This window comes from Rattus norvegicus, chromosome 6 (genome assembly GCF_036323735.1).
Source record: "Rattus norvegicus strain BN/NHsdMcwi chromosome 6, GRCr8, whole genome shotgun sequence".
Classification (NCBI taxonomy): Eukaryota; Metazoa; Chordata; class Mammalia; order Rodentia; family Muridae; genus Rattus; species Rattus norvegicus.
The window spans coordinates 79941188-79958826 of NC_086024.1; the positions used below are offsets into that span (position 1 = coordinate 79941188).

Below are 17639 nucleotides of genomic sequence, written 5' to 3' on the forward strand. Positions count from 1 at the left end.
TTCCTCTTTTTTCCCTTCCCTCTCTCCAGTCCTCTCCCTTCCCTCTTCCCTTCCTTCTCTTCTTACTTGGGCGCTGGGGATCAAACTTAGGGCCTAGTGAATGCTGGCGTATGCTCTACCTCTGATCTAGATGGCCTCTACCCCATGTATCTTAACTTTAATTTTTGAATTTTATTTTAGATTCCCCCCAAACCCTTCTGCCCACTGAGTCATCTCCCTGGCCTGTTTTCTTTTATACTATTTTCTTTTTTTTCCTACCTTAACTGTGATTGATGTTAACTCAGAGTCCTACTTTTCTCCTCTGACTTCCTCCCTAGAACTTGCTGATTTGAAATGCAGGAGAGGCAGGGGTTTGTATTAGGCTTCACAGTCTGGTAGAGGCTGGGCAGTAACACAACAAACTTTTCGCTGTACACCAGAGCAAATCAGGATAGATCACACAGAAACATTTATAAACCTGAGCAGACATCTGGAAGCCTCTAACAGATCTTGGGGGTAGATTATTTAAGAATTTTGGTTCGAGGTTCCAATCAATTACCATTTTAGCTCCATTCCCCCTAGTTACTGTTCTCATCCGCACTCTCTTGAGAAGCTGGTTTAGGGCGTTGTCCTGTCATTCTTCACTAACATTAGGCCTACAATCAAGTCTTGACTGTTTGCTGAAGGGAAAGGGCAATAGTCCTGATTTTTTTTTTTAATCCTGAGTTGGTTTTGACACCTGGGCTGATGATCAACTGGAGGCAGGTCTAGATCTCATGTACAAAACAACCCACGCTTAAATGCTCACAGAGGTGGGGGCAATAGATGAAGATGGGTGGGATGATTTTGAACACACAAAGTGTGAGCTGTTCTCCGGCCAGCTTCCTCTTCCGTACTCCCTTAGCTAAGGTGGGGACACAGGCCAGCTTCCTCTTCCTCCCTTAGCTAAGGTGGGGACACAGGCCAGTTCTCCAGATTAAGATTCGAGTGTAAGCATGTGTGTGCGAGTACGGGAGTACATCAGTGTTAAAGTTGAGGAAGGGCAAAGAGAGAAGAGAATGTTCAAGGGAAGACTACCAGGATGTCTAAGGAGGGGCACATGATCTGGTTTAAAAAAACATGTGTGTGGTCTAGAACATGTGTCCATACCTAATCACAGGGTGGCTTGGAATCCTGGGTATTTGCCCGAGGTTGGGTTTCCAGCAGCTATTTTCCTATCTATTTACATAGAGGCAGCTGGCTCCCCTGTGGAGGGTGACAGGCTCCCCCCCCCCCCCCCCCCCCGTCTCCTGTCCTCAGGTAGGGTCCCAAGCCAGGAGTGTCCAGTACTAAACTGAGGGAGGCTGGGGCCAGTGAGTGGCCTTGGGTAGCTTCACTCCACAGAAGTGGTTGGGAATGAAGCTCAGGGACCTGTTGATGCTCAGGGAAGCAAGTTCTCTTCCGTTTATCTTTAGGAAATGGAGGGGAAGCAGAAGCAAGATTGAGCATGGAGCCCAAGGTAGAGTTTTATCGATTAGTTTCTCTGTGAAATCCTCTGCACAGACAGAAGCCATTGTGTATATGCTTTGGAGCTCACACAGGCTTCAGTAGTATGGACCAGCAAAGACATACATAGTATTTTTTAAACAAAGATAGAATGTTTCCAATGGAAGCTTTCAGTATCTTGATCAGGTCACTTTATATCCTCAAGTTTTCCTTCTCTCCCTGTATGGTTCAGATGTCCGCAGATAATGGCAAAGATGCCAGGACAATAAAGGAGGAAGGGCATAAATGGTGAGGTCGTTGTTACCTGGTCCAAGTCGCATCACCTTGGGGAGCAGGCCTTTGTATAAGGCTAAAATCCTGTGTGGAAAAGGGGGACAGTTTTTATTCTGGAAATAGGTAGTAGCTTCCACCAGTTGCCAAGAAACCACTCGGAATTACACCCACCCCCACCCTAACTAACAGTATCTGGCTTAGCATTTGCTGCAGCAAATTGGATGAAGGGAAAGAGTTAATCAGTTCTTTATTACAGGCTGTGTTGGTCTTGTCCAATCAGAAACTTGACTTTCATCAGCGAGATGGTTCTTGCTTTCAAGACAGCTGTGTATATGGGCAAAATGACTTTTGTAATTGAATTTAAAAGACCACAAGCCCAGTCTTCACATTAGGAAATATGATGCAGTTTAGATCAAAATAATAAAGTATCACTTGTTTACTGGGGGATATTGGTGGGAAGGGGAGGGAGCGAGGAGACAGAAACTAAAACTTAGAAAAAAAGATTAGAAAAAGGCAAATACTTAAAAGTTTAGGAATCCAGATTTCCGAATGTTCATATTTAATTCTCTTAGGAGGACATAATTAAGACAGTATCTTGATTAGATTTTTAGTCGGAAGACAGTATTCTGCCTGTATTCCAATAGGACATATACAATAACATCATGCTAAAGAGTTTATTCGAGCATTCTCAGGCAAATGCTCAGCATATCCTATAGTTGTGCCTCTGTATTGTCCTGCTGGTTGGAGGACACTGTCTCATTACTGTGTGGCCTTGCAAAGCTTGTCATTTATAGCACAGACTTCTGTAGACGTAAGCCCAGTCTCAGAAGGCTTACTGGCTCTCATCGGACACATGAGATGAGAGCCGTTTAACAATCCTTGAGCCTTGCATACTCATTAAAGCAAGGATCTGTTACCCTTCTTCCCTGTAGACCGTCTCCATGGTTTTGAAGCAGCCTCGGTACTTGATCTCTCCAGGAACTGGCTGAGGTCCTTGGATCCTACTCTTCGCAACATCAAAGGGGATGTTAAAGACTGAGCCCACTGTCCCGGAGACAAAACCAATTCCAAATTTTCTCAAAAACTCCAAGGTTGGATCCTAAAAGAAAAGAATAAAACACCAGAAGGGGAAGTGGAAGCTCCTAAATTGGTTAAACACTGTAAGGCAAGAAGTGTGTGAGCAGGGAGAGCATCGCCCTCCCGCCCCATGGCCCCATGGCTCTCCCGGCACCCTCCTGTTATTCCAGCCGAGCACATTAGGATTTCCTAGGCTGGAACTTGTTTTCTTGACAATCCCATTGGCTATGTTTTTACACATGGTCTAAATTGCTGAAGTACACATTTCCTCACACAGGATTTATAAACACAGTTCATAAAGAAAGACTGGTATGGCATATGGGGATGATTTGTATAATTGGGCTTCACAATGTACTTAGTATTACTGTATCAAAACAGGAGAAATCCAAGCACACTATTAGCTAATTGGCCAGAATATTTTACAAATGACAGCAACTTCCACCATGAAGCCTACTAAAACGCTCATGTGTGTGGACCCCGATGTTAAATTAAATCAAGGTTACTCTCCGTCTGCTGCTATCCCCTCCAGATTTTTTGCATTTATTTTCACGTGTAGCTTGATCCACTGTACTGAGAAGTGCTAGCTTCCTGTTATTAACAAACCGACTTGGGGCTGCTGCAAAACAGCCTGTGACAGTCTGTGCATTAGAAACAGTAGTAAGTCACCGGGCTAATTGGCTCAAGAATTTACAAGCCATTGTTCCTGAATCTTACACTTCCTTCATGGAAGAGAAGAAAAGGAGAAAAGAAAAGGGTCAGGAACAGGAAAGAATGGAGGAGAGGAGAGGAGAGGAGAGGAGAAGAGGGAAGGAGGGAGGGAGGGAGGGAGAGAGAGAGGGGGGGGAACAGGAGGAAGAAGTCAAAAGAGAAAGAGGAGGAGAAAACTCTTTTCCCATGTGAGTTGGTGGGACTTGATTTTCCAATCCTCCTTGCTCTGCTTTCTGACATCAAAGGATTTAATTAGGTCTTACATGGGAGTCACTTTCCTTGGGTCTATTTTTGTGGCCAGAGAACTTGCATTATGCTTTGTTATAATGAATTTGCTGGGAAGCTCTCATTATGTTTGCAGCCTTAGTTCTTGCCCTGAAAAGATGCTGTATCAGATATTACGAGTGGCTGACTCTGACCACTGCCCCACTCCACCTTCCTCTGACTCCTTTCATCAATATTTCAGAGTCATTGTCATCCTGGAGTTACAAGGACAGGTGATTATACCGTTTTTTTCTTCTTTTTAATCTAGCAGAACTAAACTGTGTGTGTTTGTACGTATGCATACTTGGTTAAGAAAATGGGGGGGGGCGAGAACCAACACGTTCTTATATGGAGGTCTGAGCACTATATGATTCTAGCTTCTGTGGAAGAAGAAACATTTCTTTAGGCCCCTAAATTCTCAACTAAACCAGGGGTCACCATCACTTGAGTGCCTGTGAGGTTGAACATAAAATGCAAGAGCAAGGGATTAGGTAATACTTTTTGGATCTGGGCCATACAGGTGCCAGGGGTTTTAAAGGGATTTAAAAATCAACAGGGTGTTTCTGCAGGAGAAACAATGCTGTGACTGCGGAATGGCTGCGCTGTTTAAATAATTCTCCATCCCCGGTCTTTCTCTTTTACAAGGAGAGAAAAACACCTTGACGGCTGCCCTTCTGCATTGCTGCACAGAAGCACCTGAGCTTCGAGGAGGCAAACTTAGCACCTGCTCAAGTTGTCTGACCACGTATGAGTCATCAGACCCCTTAGAGCACAGTGTACAGAGGAGGGTCTTTAACATCTCCATCATTCGTGCACTACATCATTTTCTTAGAAGTGATGGTACACGCCAAGTGCTCTGAGTGCTAGATAAGACTGGCAGAAAGCAGAGGGTGTTACAGTGAACCATGCTTTCTTTTTTATAAAAAAAAATAGTAAGTATTTGGTTGTCTATGCATGTGTGCCCACTCATGCCATGGTAAGTGTGTGGAGGTCAGAAAACAATTTTCAAGAATTCGTTCTCTCCTTCTGCCACATGGGTTCTAGGTATGGAATTCAGGGAGTCAGGGTTGGTGGTTGAGTCCTTTCTCCCCTGGGCCGTCTTGGCAGTTTTATGAACCATGTTTTCTTAAGACAGAAACCATCCTGTAAAGAAATGCTCTCCTAGTGTCCTTGTGACTGAGTTGAAATACCTTTCTTTTCCTATTCAGGATGATGGCAAAAATGATAATCTGTATGCACAGCTGGTTGGGAGGGTCAGTGGACCCCATCAAACATCCAGTCCCTCCTATCTCTTGATCTATTTGTCAAGGACTGCAGGGGGTGGGGAGAGGATGGGCAGTGGGGGTTGGAGGTTAGTCTACCACACCTAGTGAAGTGCTCTGTGCTAGAGACACTGTTGGAGTCTAAGACCATGCAGACCCCAATGCCAGCATTGTGCTTGCTGGCACAAATACTGTGAAACCCATGTCCCCAGCATGATGATAAGACCCACGGTAGCTCCTAAATACAGCTGTGAAGTCTGGGTCCCAACTCAGACCCATCTTAGTTTCCCAGATCAGTTTTTTTTCCTTCCTCTTTAGGAAGAAGACTGGAAATGGTTTTTATGTGGAGCTGGTGCAATGGCTCAGCAGGTACATGCTCTTGTGCAGACGCAACCCTGGCAACTTGAGTTTGAAACCTGGATATTACAAGGTGATAGGTAGAACTGACCCTTGAGTACTATTCTTTGACCTTTACACAATTGCCTATGGCAGGCACACACACACACACACACACACACACACACACACACAATAAATAAGTAAATAATAAATAAATAAAATAAATAAAGTAAATAATAAATAAATAAATAAGTAAATAAGATATTAAGACCTATGCTGCAAACCAGTAATTTTGGTGCTCTTAATGGGCAAAATGGGGTGTGGGGGGGAAGGGTCAGTCACTACGCTTCTGAGTATTAATGTTATTGCAGTGTGGCCAAAAGAATACCCCTTATCAATTGGTCTCTGAATCCATGGCCAGTCTATTCTTCAGACTTCATAATCTGCTTTGTGCTAGCATCCAGCCAGCCACCACTCTCACCTTGCCTCTGATGCCCTCACTACACCACCATGTGCAAGAAACTTTGGGATATTTTCATCAGAAACTTTCCTTCTTAATTCCCAGACACTGTCTTAACCACAACAGCCAGTCTCACCCACTTTATGTCTGGTTTCTTTCTGCACATAGTTGTCTTTCACAGCGGGTTGTGAGTGCACAAGGTACTGAACTACGCGTTACACTTCTCTGTCTCGTCTGTCCCCACAGGAGTTCTGTGGCATGCACCTGTGCTTATACACAGAATAAATAAACAAGCAAGTGTAATTTAAAAAGTGGGAGGATTGCTGTAGCTAGGACTCTAAAGAAAGAGAAGAGAGAAAGGAAGGAAGGGAAGGAAGGAGGATGGCAGAGAGAAAACAAGTGGAGAGGGATGAAATAGGGTAGGGATAATGAATGAGTCCACATGGAGACAAGAAAGCTCCACTTGAACTGCCATCGTGGTCAAAGATCCTCAAAGAAGGCATCTATCATATCAAACCTGGCCCCCCTTACATTCTGGTAAGTTCTTTGTGGCTAGGTGACAGCACTTCTTTCCAAAGCTGTTCTCAGGGTTAGATGCTGCCTACCCAGGGTTATGGATTGTGCAGATACAATCCCCCAAAGAACAACACTGCTGAGCCATATGAACTGTCCATTGCAGCAGGACCTCGGACGGTTGGGGCAAGGACAGTGATGATGATATAGAATGAAGCCTAACCTTAGACTTTGAGTGTGGTCATTGTTTCATACCTACTAAGTGACATTTTCTCCATTTTCTTAAAGTGATGGAGATCCCTGTAAGATCGGTGTAAGGGAGGGAAAGCAGTGAACTTAGCATTACTAATAGGCAAGGAGAGGTATCCTAGGGAAAAGAGCCTACGGGCCATTACTTTTTATTTTTCAAGACAGAGTTTCTCTGCGTACCCCTGGCTGTCTTGCTCTGCAGACCAAGTGGACCTGAACTCAAGAGATCCTTCTGCCTCTACTTCCTAAGTTCTGGGATTAATGTCATGTACTGCCACCCACTGCCTGACAAAATAAGGTGTCCTTAGTTTAGGAACTTGGGAGATAGAGGGAAGTAAGCAGCACAGAGGAGTGCTTCATTGCCCTCAAGCTGAGCTCTGGGAGATGTGGGTGGAGAGGAGCAGTGGCCAAGCTGAAACCAAGTGCTCATGGGTAAAGCAAGACAAGCTGAATGGAGCTGTCTGGACTCAGCAGCAGAGCCAAGCCTGTGTGGTATTCTCTGCCCAGACCTCCACTAATTTAAGTCACTAGCCTCTTTTGCAAAATCCCGAGGCCCCCACTCAAGAATGTAGCTGAATAAATCCAGAGTGGGATGGGGCGTGTGCATGGCCAATCATCCATGCAATGGGATTGAATGGGTGTAGTGCAGGGGAAAACGTGCCAAGGAAAGAGAAACCACTCCTGGAATTTATGTGTTGAAATCCATGATATAGCATCTAGCTCTTGCTTCTTAAAAGCCTGGCCACTGTGGAGTATGTTTTGATTTTCTGTCTTTTGTTTGTGTTCTACTTTTTTTTTTTTTTTGAGAGAGAGAGAGAGAGAGAGAGAGAGAGAGAGAGAGAGAGAGAGAGAGAGAGAGGAGAAAGTGAGGAGAACTTGAAGATGAAGAGTATGTGGTAGGAGAAATAAAGGGAGGGAAAATAATGCAATGTGTGTGTGTGTGTGTGTGTGTGTGTGTGTGTGTGTGTGTGTGTGTCTGTGTGTGTGTGTGTGTACACCACCACTGCCTGGCACTTCTGTACTTTAACTACATTCCTCACACATACACCTGAATCATTTTATTCCAAGTCTTTACTCAATTGCAAAGGCTAGCAACTATTGCTGTTCTTAGAATTTACCATGATTTAAAATCCATTACTGTGACCGTCTTTTTTTCTTATATTTAAAATAGATCTTTTTTTTTCTCTTTAAGTTCCCATTTTTTTTATTAACTTGAGTATTTCTTATATACATTTCGAGTGTTATTCCCTTTCCTGGTATCCGGGCAAACATCCCCCTCCCCCCTCCCCTTCCTTATGGGTGTTCCCCTCCCAAACCTCCCCCCATTGCCGCCCTCCCCCCAACAGTCTAGTTCACTGGGGTTCAGTCTTAGCAGGACCCAGGGCTTCTCCTTCCACTGGTGCTCTTACTAGGATATTCATTGCTACCTATGAGGTCAGAGTCCAGGGTCAGTCCATGTATAGTCTTTAGGTAGTGGCTTAGTCCCTGGAAGCTCTGGTTGCTTAGCATTGTTGTACATATGGGGTCTCGAGCCCCTTCAAGATCTTCCAGTTCTTTCTCTGATTCCTTCAACGGGGGTCCTATTCTCAGTTCAGTGGTTTGCTGCTGGCATTCGCCTCTGTATTTGCTGTATTCTGGCTGTGTCTCTCAGGAGCAATCTACATCCGGCTCCTGTCGGTCTGCACTTCTTTGCTTCATCCATCTTGTCTAATTGGGTGGCTGTATATGTATGGGCCACATGTGGGGCAGGCTCTGAATGGGTGTTCCTTCAGTCTCTGTTTTAATCTTTGCCTCTCTCTTCCCTGCCAAGGGTATTCTTGTTCCCCTTTTAAAGAAGGAGTGAAGCATTCACATTTTGATCATCCGTCTTGAGTTTCATTTGTTCTAGGTATCTAGGGTAATTCAAGCATTTGGGCTAATAGCCACTTATCAATGAGTGCATACCATGTATGTCTTTCTGTGATTGGGTTAGCTCACTCAGGATGATATTTTCCAGTTCCAACCATTTGCCTACGAATTTCATAAAGTCGTTGTTTTTGATAGCTGAGTAATATTCCATTGTGTAGATGTACCACATTTTCTGTATCCATTCCTCTGTTGAAGGGCATCTGGGTTCTTTCCAGCTTCTGGCTATTATAAATAAGGCTGCAATGAACATAGTGGAGCACGTGTCTTTTTTATATGTTGGGGCATCTTTTGGGTATATGCCCAAGAGAGGTATAGCTGGATCCTCAGGCAGTTCAATGTCCAATTTTCTGAGGATCCTCCAGACTGATTTCCAGAATGGTTGTACCAGTTTGCAATCCCACCAACAATGGAGGAGTGTTCCTCTTTCTCCACATCCTCGCCAGCATCTGTTGTCCCCTGAGTTTTTGATCATAGCCATTCTCACTGGTGTGAGGTGAAATCTCAGGGTTGTTTTGATTTGCATAAAATAGATCTTTTATAGTACTTACTTTTAAGGAGTCAGTCTTACTCTTCCTTCTACTAATTTTTAAATAGATATTTTCAAAATTTTCTTACAAATGTCGCATAGCTGCACTGGGAGTGAGCATCCTAAAGATAAACTAATGTACATGTGTTGACCTTGTACTTTCACACAGTAGGGGCTATAACATTAGGGAAATGTATGTTTTTCTGTCATGCTGGGGACCTAGCCCAGTGCTTCATGAATGCTAAGCAGGTGCTTTGAGACTTTACAGGGTACCTTTTATTTAATTAATTTCCTTGCAAACACTTTAGGAACTAAAGTTATCTTTCCATTCCACAGACAAGGTCATTGAGTCAAAAGGATGTCTGACGTGTCAAAGATACACAGCTAAATTGTAAGTACCAGTGTTGAGAATTAACACCAAGATGCCTTACAAGAATTCATGGCTGTTTCCATAACACTTAGATCCTGGGGTGAGTACAGAGCTGAAGAGCTGTATTTTCCAGCCCCTCTTCATTGAAGTCAATAAGTTTCTTTGACAAAAGAGTCTCCATGACTTGAGAGACACTAATTTGTGATTCTAAGGCATGGTCAGCTGTGATAGTCTACAACCTATGAAAGTTTCACAAAAGGAGTAATCAGAAGTGTGATCTATGACCCAAAGCATTTAATGATCAAAATGCTACATGTTTGTTATTAATGAAACCATCTAATTCACACCGTACAGTCAACACCTAAAGACACATCAGCAATATAAGGCAATGGTACTTGAGGATTTAATATGAAATTAAGTGTCTTGATGAAAAGAGACATCATTTTACTCTTTACGTTCTGTAGCTTGGGCTCTGATGACCCTTGAAGTAACTGGTCAGCTGGCTGCTAGCTTGGTAAACAAAAGACTGCTGTTTATCTCACAGACCTTCAAGATTTGGTTCTAGTGGCTTTACCATGACATTCCACACAGAGTCCAGACAGAAGGAGGGATTAAAGAAGATGGGAGAGGGGGGAGTTCTTTTTTTTAAACTAGTGAGGTTTGGGGTGGTTAGGGAAATTGCAGGACGTCTGCTGTTGAGCAGAGTACTGAAATGCAGCTTTTCATTTAAGGGGACTTAGGTCATCAATCTAAATACTGAAAGTTTGTCTGAGAATCTTCCCATTTGTGTCAGCTCTCTTCATTTACATTTTCTCTTCTTCCCAGGTACCACTCTTTAGTTTCTCTTGGTAACACATCAAACAAAGCAGTCATATGAGAAGTCATGTGACTTGTGCATATATGCACTTCTTTGAGAACTTGATTTTTTATTTGGTTTATACTTGCTATTTAGAAGTGTATTATTATGGAGGGCCGAGGTGTGCTCTGACAAAGGCTTTCATTTTCTTGAGGTTGAAGTCAAAAGGCATTATAAACATGAGGTCATGGGGTATGGAAAGATCAAGATTATACTGACCTGGACACTTACGTACTAAATAGCTTTCATGGTACTGGGAAGTGTGGCTACACAAAGCTACAGGAGAAAAATAATCAATAGCTTTACCTATTCTTTCAAGATCCAATAAACAACTGGCCCAACAAGATATGTCAATGATGCAGAAGTGGCATCAATGTTACAGACCTGATCAAACATTTTATAAATGGATTTAAAACCAACTGTCTACATGCAACTCATGCCTGATACCACTAACTGTGGGTGGGGGTGGGGAACAAAGCACAGTAAAGAAATAAACAGAAACCCAACCAAACAAAAAAACATAGCCAGTTGGTCAGAGGCCCTAGCAGAGGACCTAATAGTATTCTGCTAAAGTAATAAACTTCTCCAAAAATTCATACTGTTATATAAATTAGTGCCTTGTTCAGCCTTCGTGAGAGAAGATGCTTTTGCAGCAGACAGAGATTACTACAGAACTGGTCAATGTGTAGAGAATAAGAGATTATGGAGTGATAAGCTAAATGGGACATCTACGTCACATCCCTCCCCACAAAGTCCAGGGATAATTGTCAAAGAAGGGGCAGAAAGATTGTAAGAGCCAGACTGCGGTAAAACATAGTTACTCAGTACAACAGCACCATTACACGTACAAACTCATAATGGCCATGACTGCTCGCACAAGACCTACACAGGATCAAGGCAGCTGAAACTCCAGCATGGATGGAATTCTACCTATACTGAGGAACTACTGGCAACTGATTGCTTCTGGGAGAGGGAGAGTCAGTCTTTTTTTCAGAGATGTGGCTCCTGAGAGGCTGCCCATGCTCCAGTAGATGCTATACACCCATGAACATACAGGCAGCACCAAGTGGACCCAATGGGGTTAAAAAAAAAAAACAAAACTATGCCCAAGTCTTATCAAAGAAGCTTTTGTAGGAGATGGAGACCATTACAAAAAAAATCACAACTGGTCAAAATGCAGTGATTGTGGCGTGGCAAGCTCCAATGGAATCATCTAAAATATTACTCATAAGATTCATGGAACATCATGGAGGAAGGCCCATTGTAAGCACCAGAGGACCATGAAGTGTGCTTTAATGTTGTTGTCCTCTGAAATGACACAGAAGCCTCACTCATGATACCTGGATAATGTGACTGCCTAAATAAGACCTGGACATGAGGCCAACATACAAGCTAACCTGGAAGGGGGAATCTCATGTGGTACATAGGGCCCCACCCCTGGACAAAGAACTATAGGCAACTAGTAACTGCTGAAAGAGGGAGAAATAGTCATCTCAGGGATGAACCCCCAATAGGTTATACAATACTGAATGATCAGTCCTGAACTCAAGGCACATACGCGACATTAAACAGACCGAACAGTTTGTTATTTATATATTTATGCTTATATAGATAAATAATATTAATACAAGAAAAAGATAGTCAACTTGTGAGGAATTGAGGGAGAGCATGGGAGAGGTTAAAGGGAGGATGGCATGGTGGGAATTGGAGGGAGGAAAGGGAGGCAAAAAGTGATGTAATTATATTTTAATAAAACAAAAAAAGAGAGCACATGACATTTGGAGGAAAAAGCAGTGCAGTGATAGGGGAAGATTTGTGGAGAAGAAAAAAAAAGAAGTTGTATTTAATTTAAAAAAATCATATGTATGAACAAAAATTTCAAAACAATAATGTGATATATATTCAGGTCATATATATATGTATATATATACATATACATATATATATATATATATATATGCAGAGTTGGTAACCTCAAAATTATAGCAGTGTTTAACTCTGAAACAGGCAAATTGGATGCACCTTATAATGGGAAGAGATAGACCAGACAGAGGACCACACTACTGGAAGGGTAGCTGAGGAATTACAGATAACTCCAACAAAGAAGATTCCAGGGCTGGTGCACCCACACATTTGAAGAGATATACAGAAGAATGATTAATGACATGGATGTAGACCTTTGATTGCCTGCATGCTATCTAATAGAAGTTTGTAGAGATGGGCACCAGACTCTTTGGGATGTCTCCTTTGGAACCTTTTAAGGGAAAAAGGATATGCCATGTCACATTTGTCATCAGATATACCAGGCATGGCACATCACAGATGCCTAACCAGGGCTTTAGTTCTCCTGTGTGAAGACATCGTAAACAAAGAACCACAGGTTCAGAAGCAAATCACTCGGAGGTACATATACACACTGGTTAGGCACCTGGTCATGACCACAAGGCAAATAACAGCAGCTCATCATTGCTGTCCCCACAGCTGGCAGTGGTGACCATGGAAATGATGTGGTGTTGAAATCAGTTGCCTCCTGGTGACTGGATGAGGAGCAGCCTGTGTGAGAGTGAACTGTATTTCTTTCTTTTTATAGAAAGAATTTATTTTGTAGATGTTGGTCTTGATTGGTTCATGTCAACTAGGGGTGGTTAGTGTTCCATATACCCTTTCATTCTGTCTAACCTCAGCTCTCTTTTGTTGTTTTGTTCACAAACTTTGACAAAAGCATTTTTTTCCTCTGATATCATCCAATCATGCTGTTTTGTCCTCAGTGGAAAAAAATCTTCTATTGAAGCTTAATTAAAAAAATACAGTTGTTTCCACTTGACAGCTATCAGAAGAATCTATTAGAGTGTTTGTTTTCTCTTCATGTGAGATAATTTGGGGGAAACGCTAGCTCCCCGCTCCACAAAAGGTCACTGAACTAGAATGAGATGGTTTAATTGATAAGCACTCTTTAAGGAATGTGGAGTATTCCCAAGATTCTATCCTTGCAGGGCTCTGGCTTTTGGAACGAAATCAAAGTCTTAAGAGTGCCGCATCTAAATGTAGCCGTTCAGAAAATAACCATGAAAATTCCTTCCCCCAACAAAGCTATCTGCTCTTTAAAGTATTCTGAAATGTAAAATAATTTTCAAGGCCTTAGCCACTTAACTTAGCTTGAGTCATAAAATGTACAAAATGTCAAAATGATTTATGATTTAAGCATAGCAGGTATCACTTGATTGCTTTGTATACGTTTCATATACAATATGTTCTTTGTAATTATGTGTTACCCATACATTTACATGGCTAGATAATACCTTCAGAGAGCTAAATAAGTCTTTGGGCATTATCATACAAAATAGAAGTCAGTGTTTACACTTGGAAGCCTGTTGGGTTTTTATATTTTGGCATGCTTTGTCTGTTCGTTACCTCAATGTAAACATTGACTTCTAGGAAAACTAGCCAACCAGAAGTCCCAAAACAAGATTCTGAAGGCAGTGGCTTCAAGGCAGGGGCTCGACTGAGATGATTTGCTAGGCAGATGATCAAGTAGAAGGCTTTGAATTGGTTTTGTCTTTGAGATACCACTTCTGTACCTTTGTACATGCAAATTTCCCATACTTGCTTAGATAATATGTGTTTGATATAGCTACTAGTCAAACTATCTTAAACCTACATCTCTAGAATGTTCCAGTCCCATTCGAAGTTGCCACCTCTGGATTCTCTCCACACTGGTGGTCCAAGCTCCATCTCCTCCCAGGCCCTCATGCCCTTGCTTTAGAGCAGACACACTGGGCTTGCTGTGTTTAGTGCACTCATGCTCTTTGCCTTGGCCTGGATCATGCTCACCCTGAGCTCAAGCCTGCATGTTGTTACTGAAATCAGGCTTCTCTCCCTCTTTACACTTCTTCACCATGGGTCGAGATTAGAGTACTCGCCAGGTTTTCACAGCTTTCTAGCTGTCTTCATGGCACTTAATGCAGTGGAGAAGACTCGGTTCCTCATGATACTGGGTTTATTGCCACCTTCTTCCATTAGACTATGAACCCCACTAAGGCGGGGACAGTGAAGATGCTTAGAAAGATGGTGCCTGGCACATGGTGGGTGGCACCACTAATACTTGTCGAATGCACAGACAAAATGGATTCACTGGTGATTTAGTTGCTGGTCTTCCATTTACATTCACTTGGGTAGTGCCTGAGTGGAAAAATTTTGCCTGACATTTATTTAAGAAAGTGTCTGAATCCCTGCCCCTTCCTCTCTGCCTTTCCCCATTCCTCCTGCCCCCAAAACATACACTCCAGGGAGTCTGTGAAAACTGCCAATGAAAGATACTCTTTTACCATAGCTTCTTGTCATATATCCTGGAATTTCATAGAAACGATGTACTGGTAATCTCCCCCAAGTGGTTCATAGAAAGGAGAGTTGTTCTTAATGGAAGTTTGATGCTCCTGCCTTTTCCATGGCTGCATGACTGTAAGACTGATGATCAAGTGAGACAGAATCAGAGAAAGAAACTGTCATAAATTAAACCCTGCGACCATCTAATTCTATTGAGAGCCTTCTCTTTGAAATACAAACAGCCCAGTGTATGTTCTCCACTCAAACCCAAATGTGTATTTTCCATTCAGTTCAGTGTACACCTTAGGGAAAGGGGTAGTTCTCAATCATGCAACCTACAACACTGAATGTTTCTTCTGCTACACCGAAGGATGTCTGGCACTTTCTATGGGGTTTGTAAAAGAAAGATGATATTAAAAACAAGAAGAGGGAAGTGTTAGCATCCATGGAAGGCAGTCTTCTATGACTATTACATCAGAAGAAAACAAAATTTGCTTGACTTAATACTGTCTCTAACAACTATAAGAGCAGGCCTCAATGGCTTATTAAGCAAAAAATATTGAAGAGATGAAACATTGTTCTTTCAAACCCACACATGTAATTTACATCAGGACAGAATTTAACACAAAACTCTATTATTCTTGGCACAATACCTGGAAATCCTTAGTTGGAGTGTAAACTAAGAACACAGTTTAGTATTTCTGACAGTTATTATCTTAGAGTCGATACCTATCATTTCACTTATGAAACTATCTGAAGAAAAGACAAATATTGAAATAGAAAACAAAATCATCAGAGTCATGGAGTACTTTATCTTATGATTTGAATTTGTGTGTCACCATAAAATATAGTACACTATGAAGATCCCCAAAGTGGCATGGCAATGGAAGGCTTTTTTTTTTTTACAATGAAAACTTATACCTGTAGATATTTGAAAAAGATATCAGTATTTAAATTAATGAATATTTGTTTCAAGTCAGCTTTACTATGAGAAATGATGGCCTCTTTCTGGGGAGGAAGAATAATTCTTCAGGCTGGCATTCTGTTTTATTTCTACAAGATGTGAATGAATGCCCCATTAACTGAGGTCTGTGGTTAGTTAACATCCCGAACCGTCTTTTCTGGGCTGTAGCTACATAATATACAACACTAATGCCAGGTCCTACAAACGAGCCTGACAGAATCTAGCCCATTTCAAATAGGCGAAGTTCAGTTCTTCCAGGGCTACGTCTATAGTTCTGTGTCTAGGGATTACAGAGTATAGATGTGAAGGTTGGGATGGGGTATGGGGGAGAGAAGCGGCAGGTTTTAGGCAAGAATAAAGGAGAAGAATTTAGTTGTATTATCTGGAAATTTTAGCTAGTTTACTTGCTTAAAAATCATAACTTAAAATGATTTTAATTGTTTTAAAAATTTGAATTTTAAAGTGTGCACGTGTGTGCGCGTGTGTGTGTGTGTGTGTGTGTGTGTGTGTGTTGCACAAGGGTTGTGCAGGTACATGAGGAGGCTCGATATATCTGAGCCCCTGAGAGCTGGAGATAATAGGTGATTGTGAACTGCCTCTCAAGGGTGCTGTGAACCACACTGGGGGCCGCTTGGAAATTGCTCTTAACAACTGAGCCAGCTCCCCAGCCTGTAAATGTTATAGTCCTTTTAGAGAGATCAGCTATGTGTAACGAAATATAAAATAAAATGTGGAGTAGGAGTTACCTAGGACATTACAGGGTATAATGCAGAGTTTTAGTATCTGGCTCAGATTAATTATGATAACAATTTTCACTTTTGAGCTCTAACCTCTTACTTGGTCTTAGCAGAAAATGAGTTATTGTGACAAGGATCGTGTAAAAGAATAAAGTCTACAAAAGTGGTTTCAATGCTGGAATGGAACAGAAAGTCAGAATAGTGATATTTGAAAATTTTATGGACCAGAGACCACCAATCTGAAAAGCTAGTTAAACAGCTTATGGCTTCGAAATCTGACCTGAATTATCTGGGTTTAGTGTTTCAAATTCCTGTTTCACCTCTGCAGACACACTTTACAATTGATTAAAATATTCAAAAGTGACTTGGGCAACCTCTTTTATAAGGTTCCATTAAAAAGTTTATTGATTTATTTCTATTATAAAATTAATACATACTAAATGTAAAAGCTTTCAAGTGTTCAGGAGAGTATATATAAGGACAACTTATATATACTTAGTTCCTTACACTCAGTGGCCAATCTTTCTCTGTCTCTCTGTGTCACACACACACACACACACACACACACACACACACACACACACACACACACACACCTCGATCTTTACTCTGAGCTAATCATTATAAACTGTTTCTTGCAAAAGCAAATCCTTTGAAGATGGAAAAAATTCTGCAAAGCATTAGAGATTAAAAAAAATTAAAGAAAAATCTAGAAATATCTCATGCCAGTCAGAGTTGATGAAATCTCAAGTTCCCTTGGAACAAGAGAGCAAGCCATTGCCGGATGAGAGAAACAATAACCCTGTAAACAGACCGTCCAAAGTGAACGGCAAGAGAGCCTACAGCAAAGATGGGATAATGTCTTCAAGGAGCACCACCTCCTCATCGTGCTTTATGACAACATGATGACGTTCTTCAACATGTTTTAATGATTATCATACCTTCCCCTTCACAAAGGATTGATTTATTATGGTTTAAATTTAAAGAATACTGGTTTCCCAGTTTTGAGTCAGGCTTAGATTACAGAGCACATAGAATCAATGACTTTGTTCTAGGCAAGGAAAACACAGTGTTCATTTAAGTGCAGAAAAGAAGAGTCCCAGGGAAAATCTCACGCAATCCTACATGCTGACTGCCTCCATCACTGCCCACTGCGTCATCAGCACCACCGCACTTAGCACTTTTATGGCATCTTAACATTTATAAACTACTTTGTATCTTGTTTAGTTTAATTCTCAAAATGACTTTGTCCCAATATAAAGAACAACCGTAGCTTTTCATTTTATGGATGAAACGCCTGCAGCTCGGAGCAGTAAGTGATTAGCTCATGGTCGTTTAACTATGAC

The 17639-nt window shown here is 41.8% G+C and overlaps 1 protein-coding gene across 1 annotated transcript in view; it reads right to left on the bottom strand.

Moving 5' to 3' along the window:
• The window catches only part of Slc25a21 (solute carrier family 25 member 21), a 499458-nt gene that overhangs the window by 2708 nt on the left and 479111 nt on the right, over nucleotides 1–17639 (bottom strand). Inside the window, exons 8-9 of the mRNA NM_133614.3 lie at nucleotides 2655–2836; nucleotides 1769–1821 (exon numbers count right to left, since the gene is read on the bottom strand). Coding sequence (NP_598298.1) covers nucleotides 1769–1821; nucleotides 2655–2836 — 235 coding nt within the window. The remainder of the gene's footprint in view (nucleotides 1–1768; nucleotides 1822–2654; nucleotides 2837–17639) is intronic.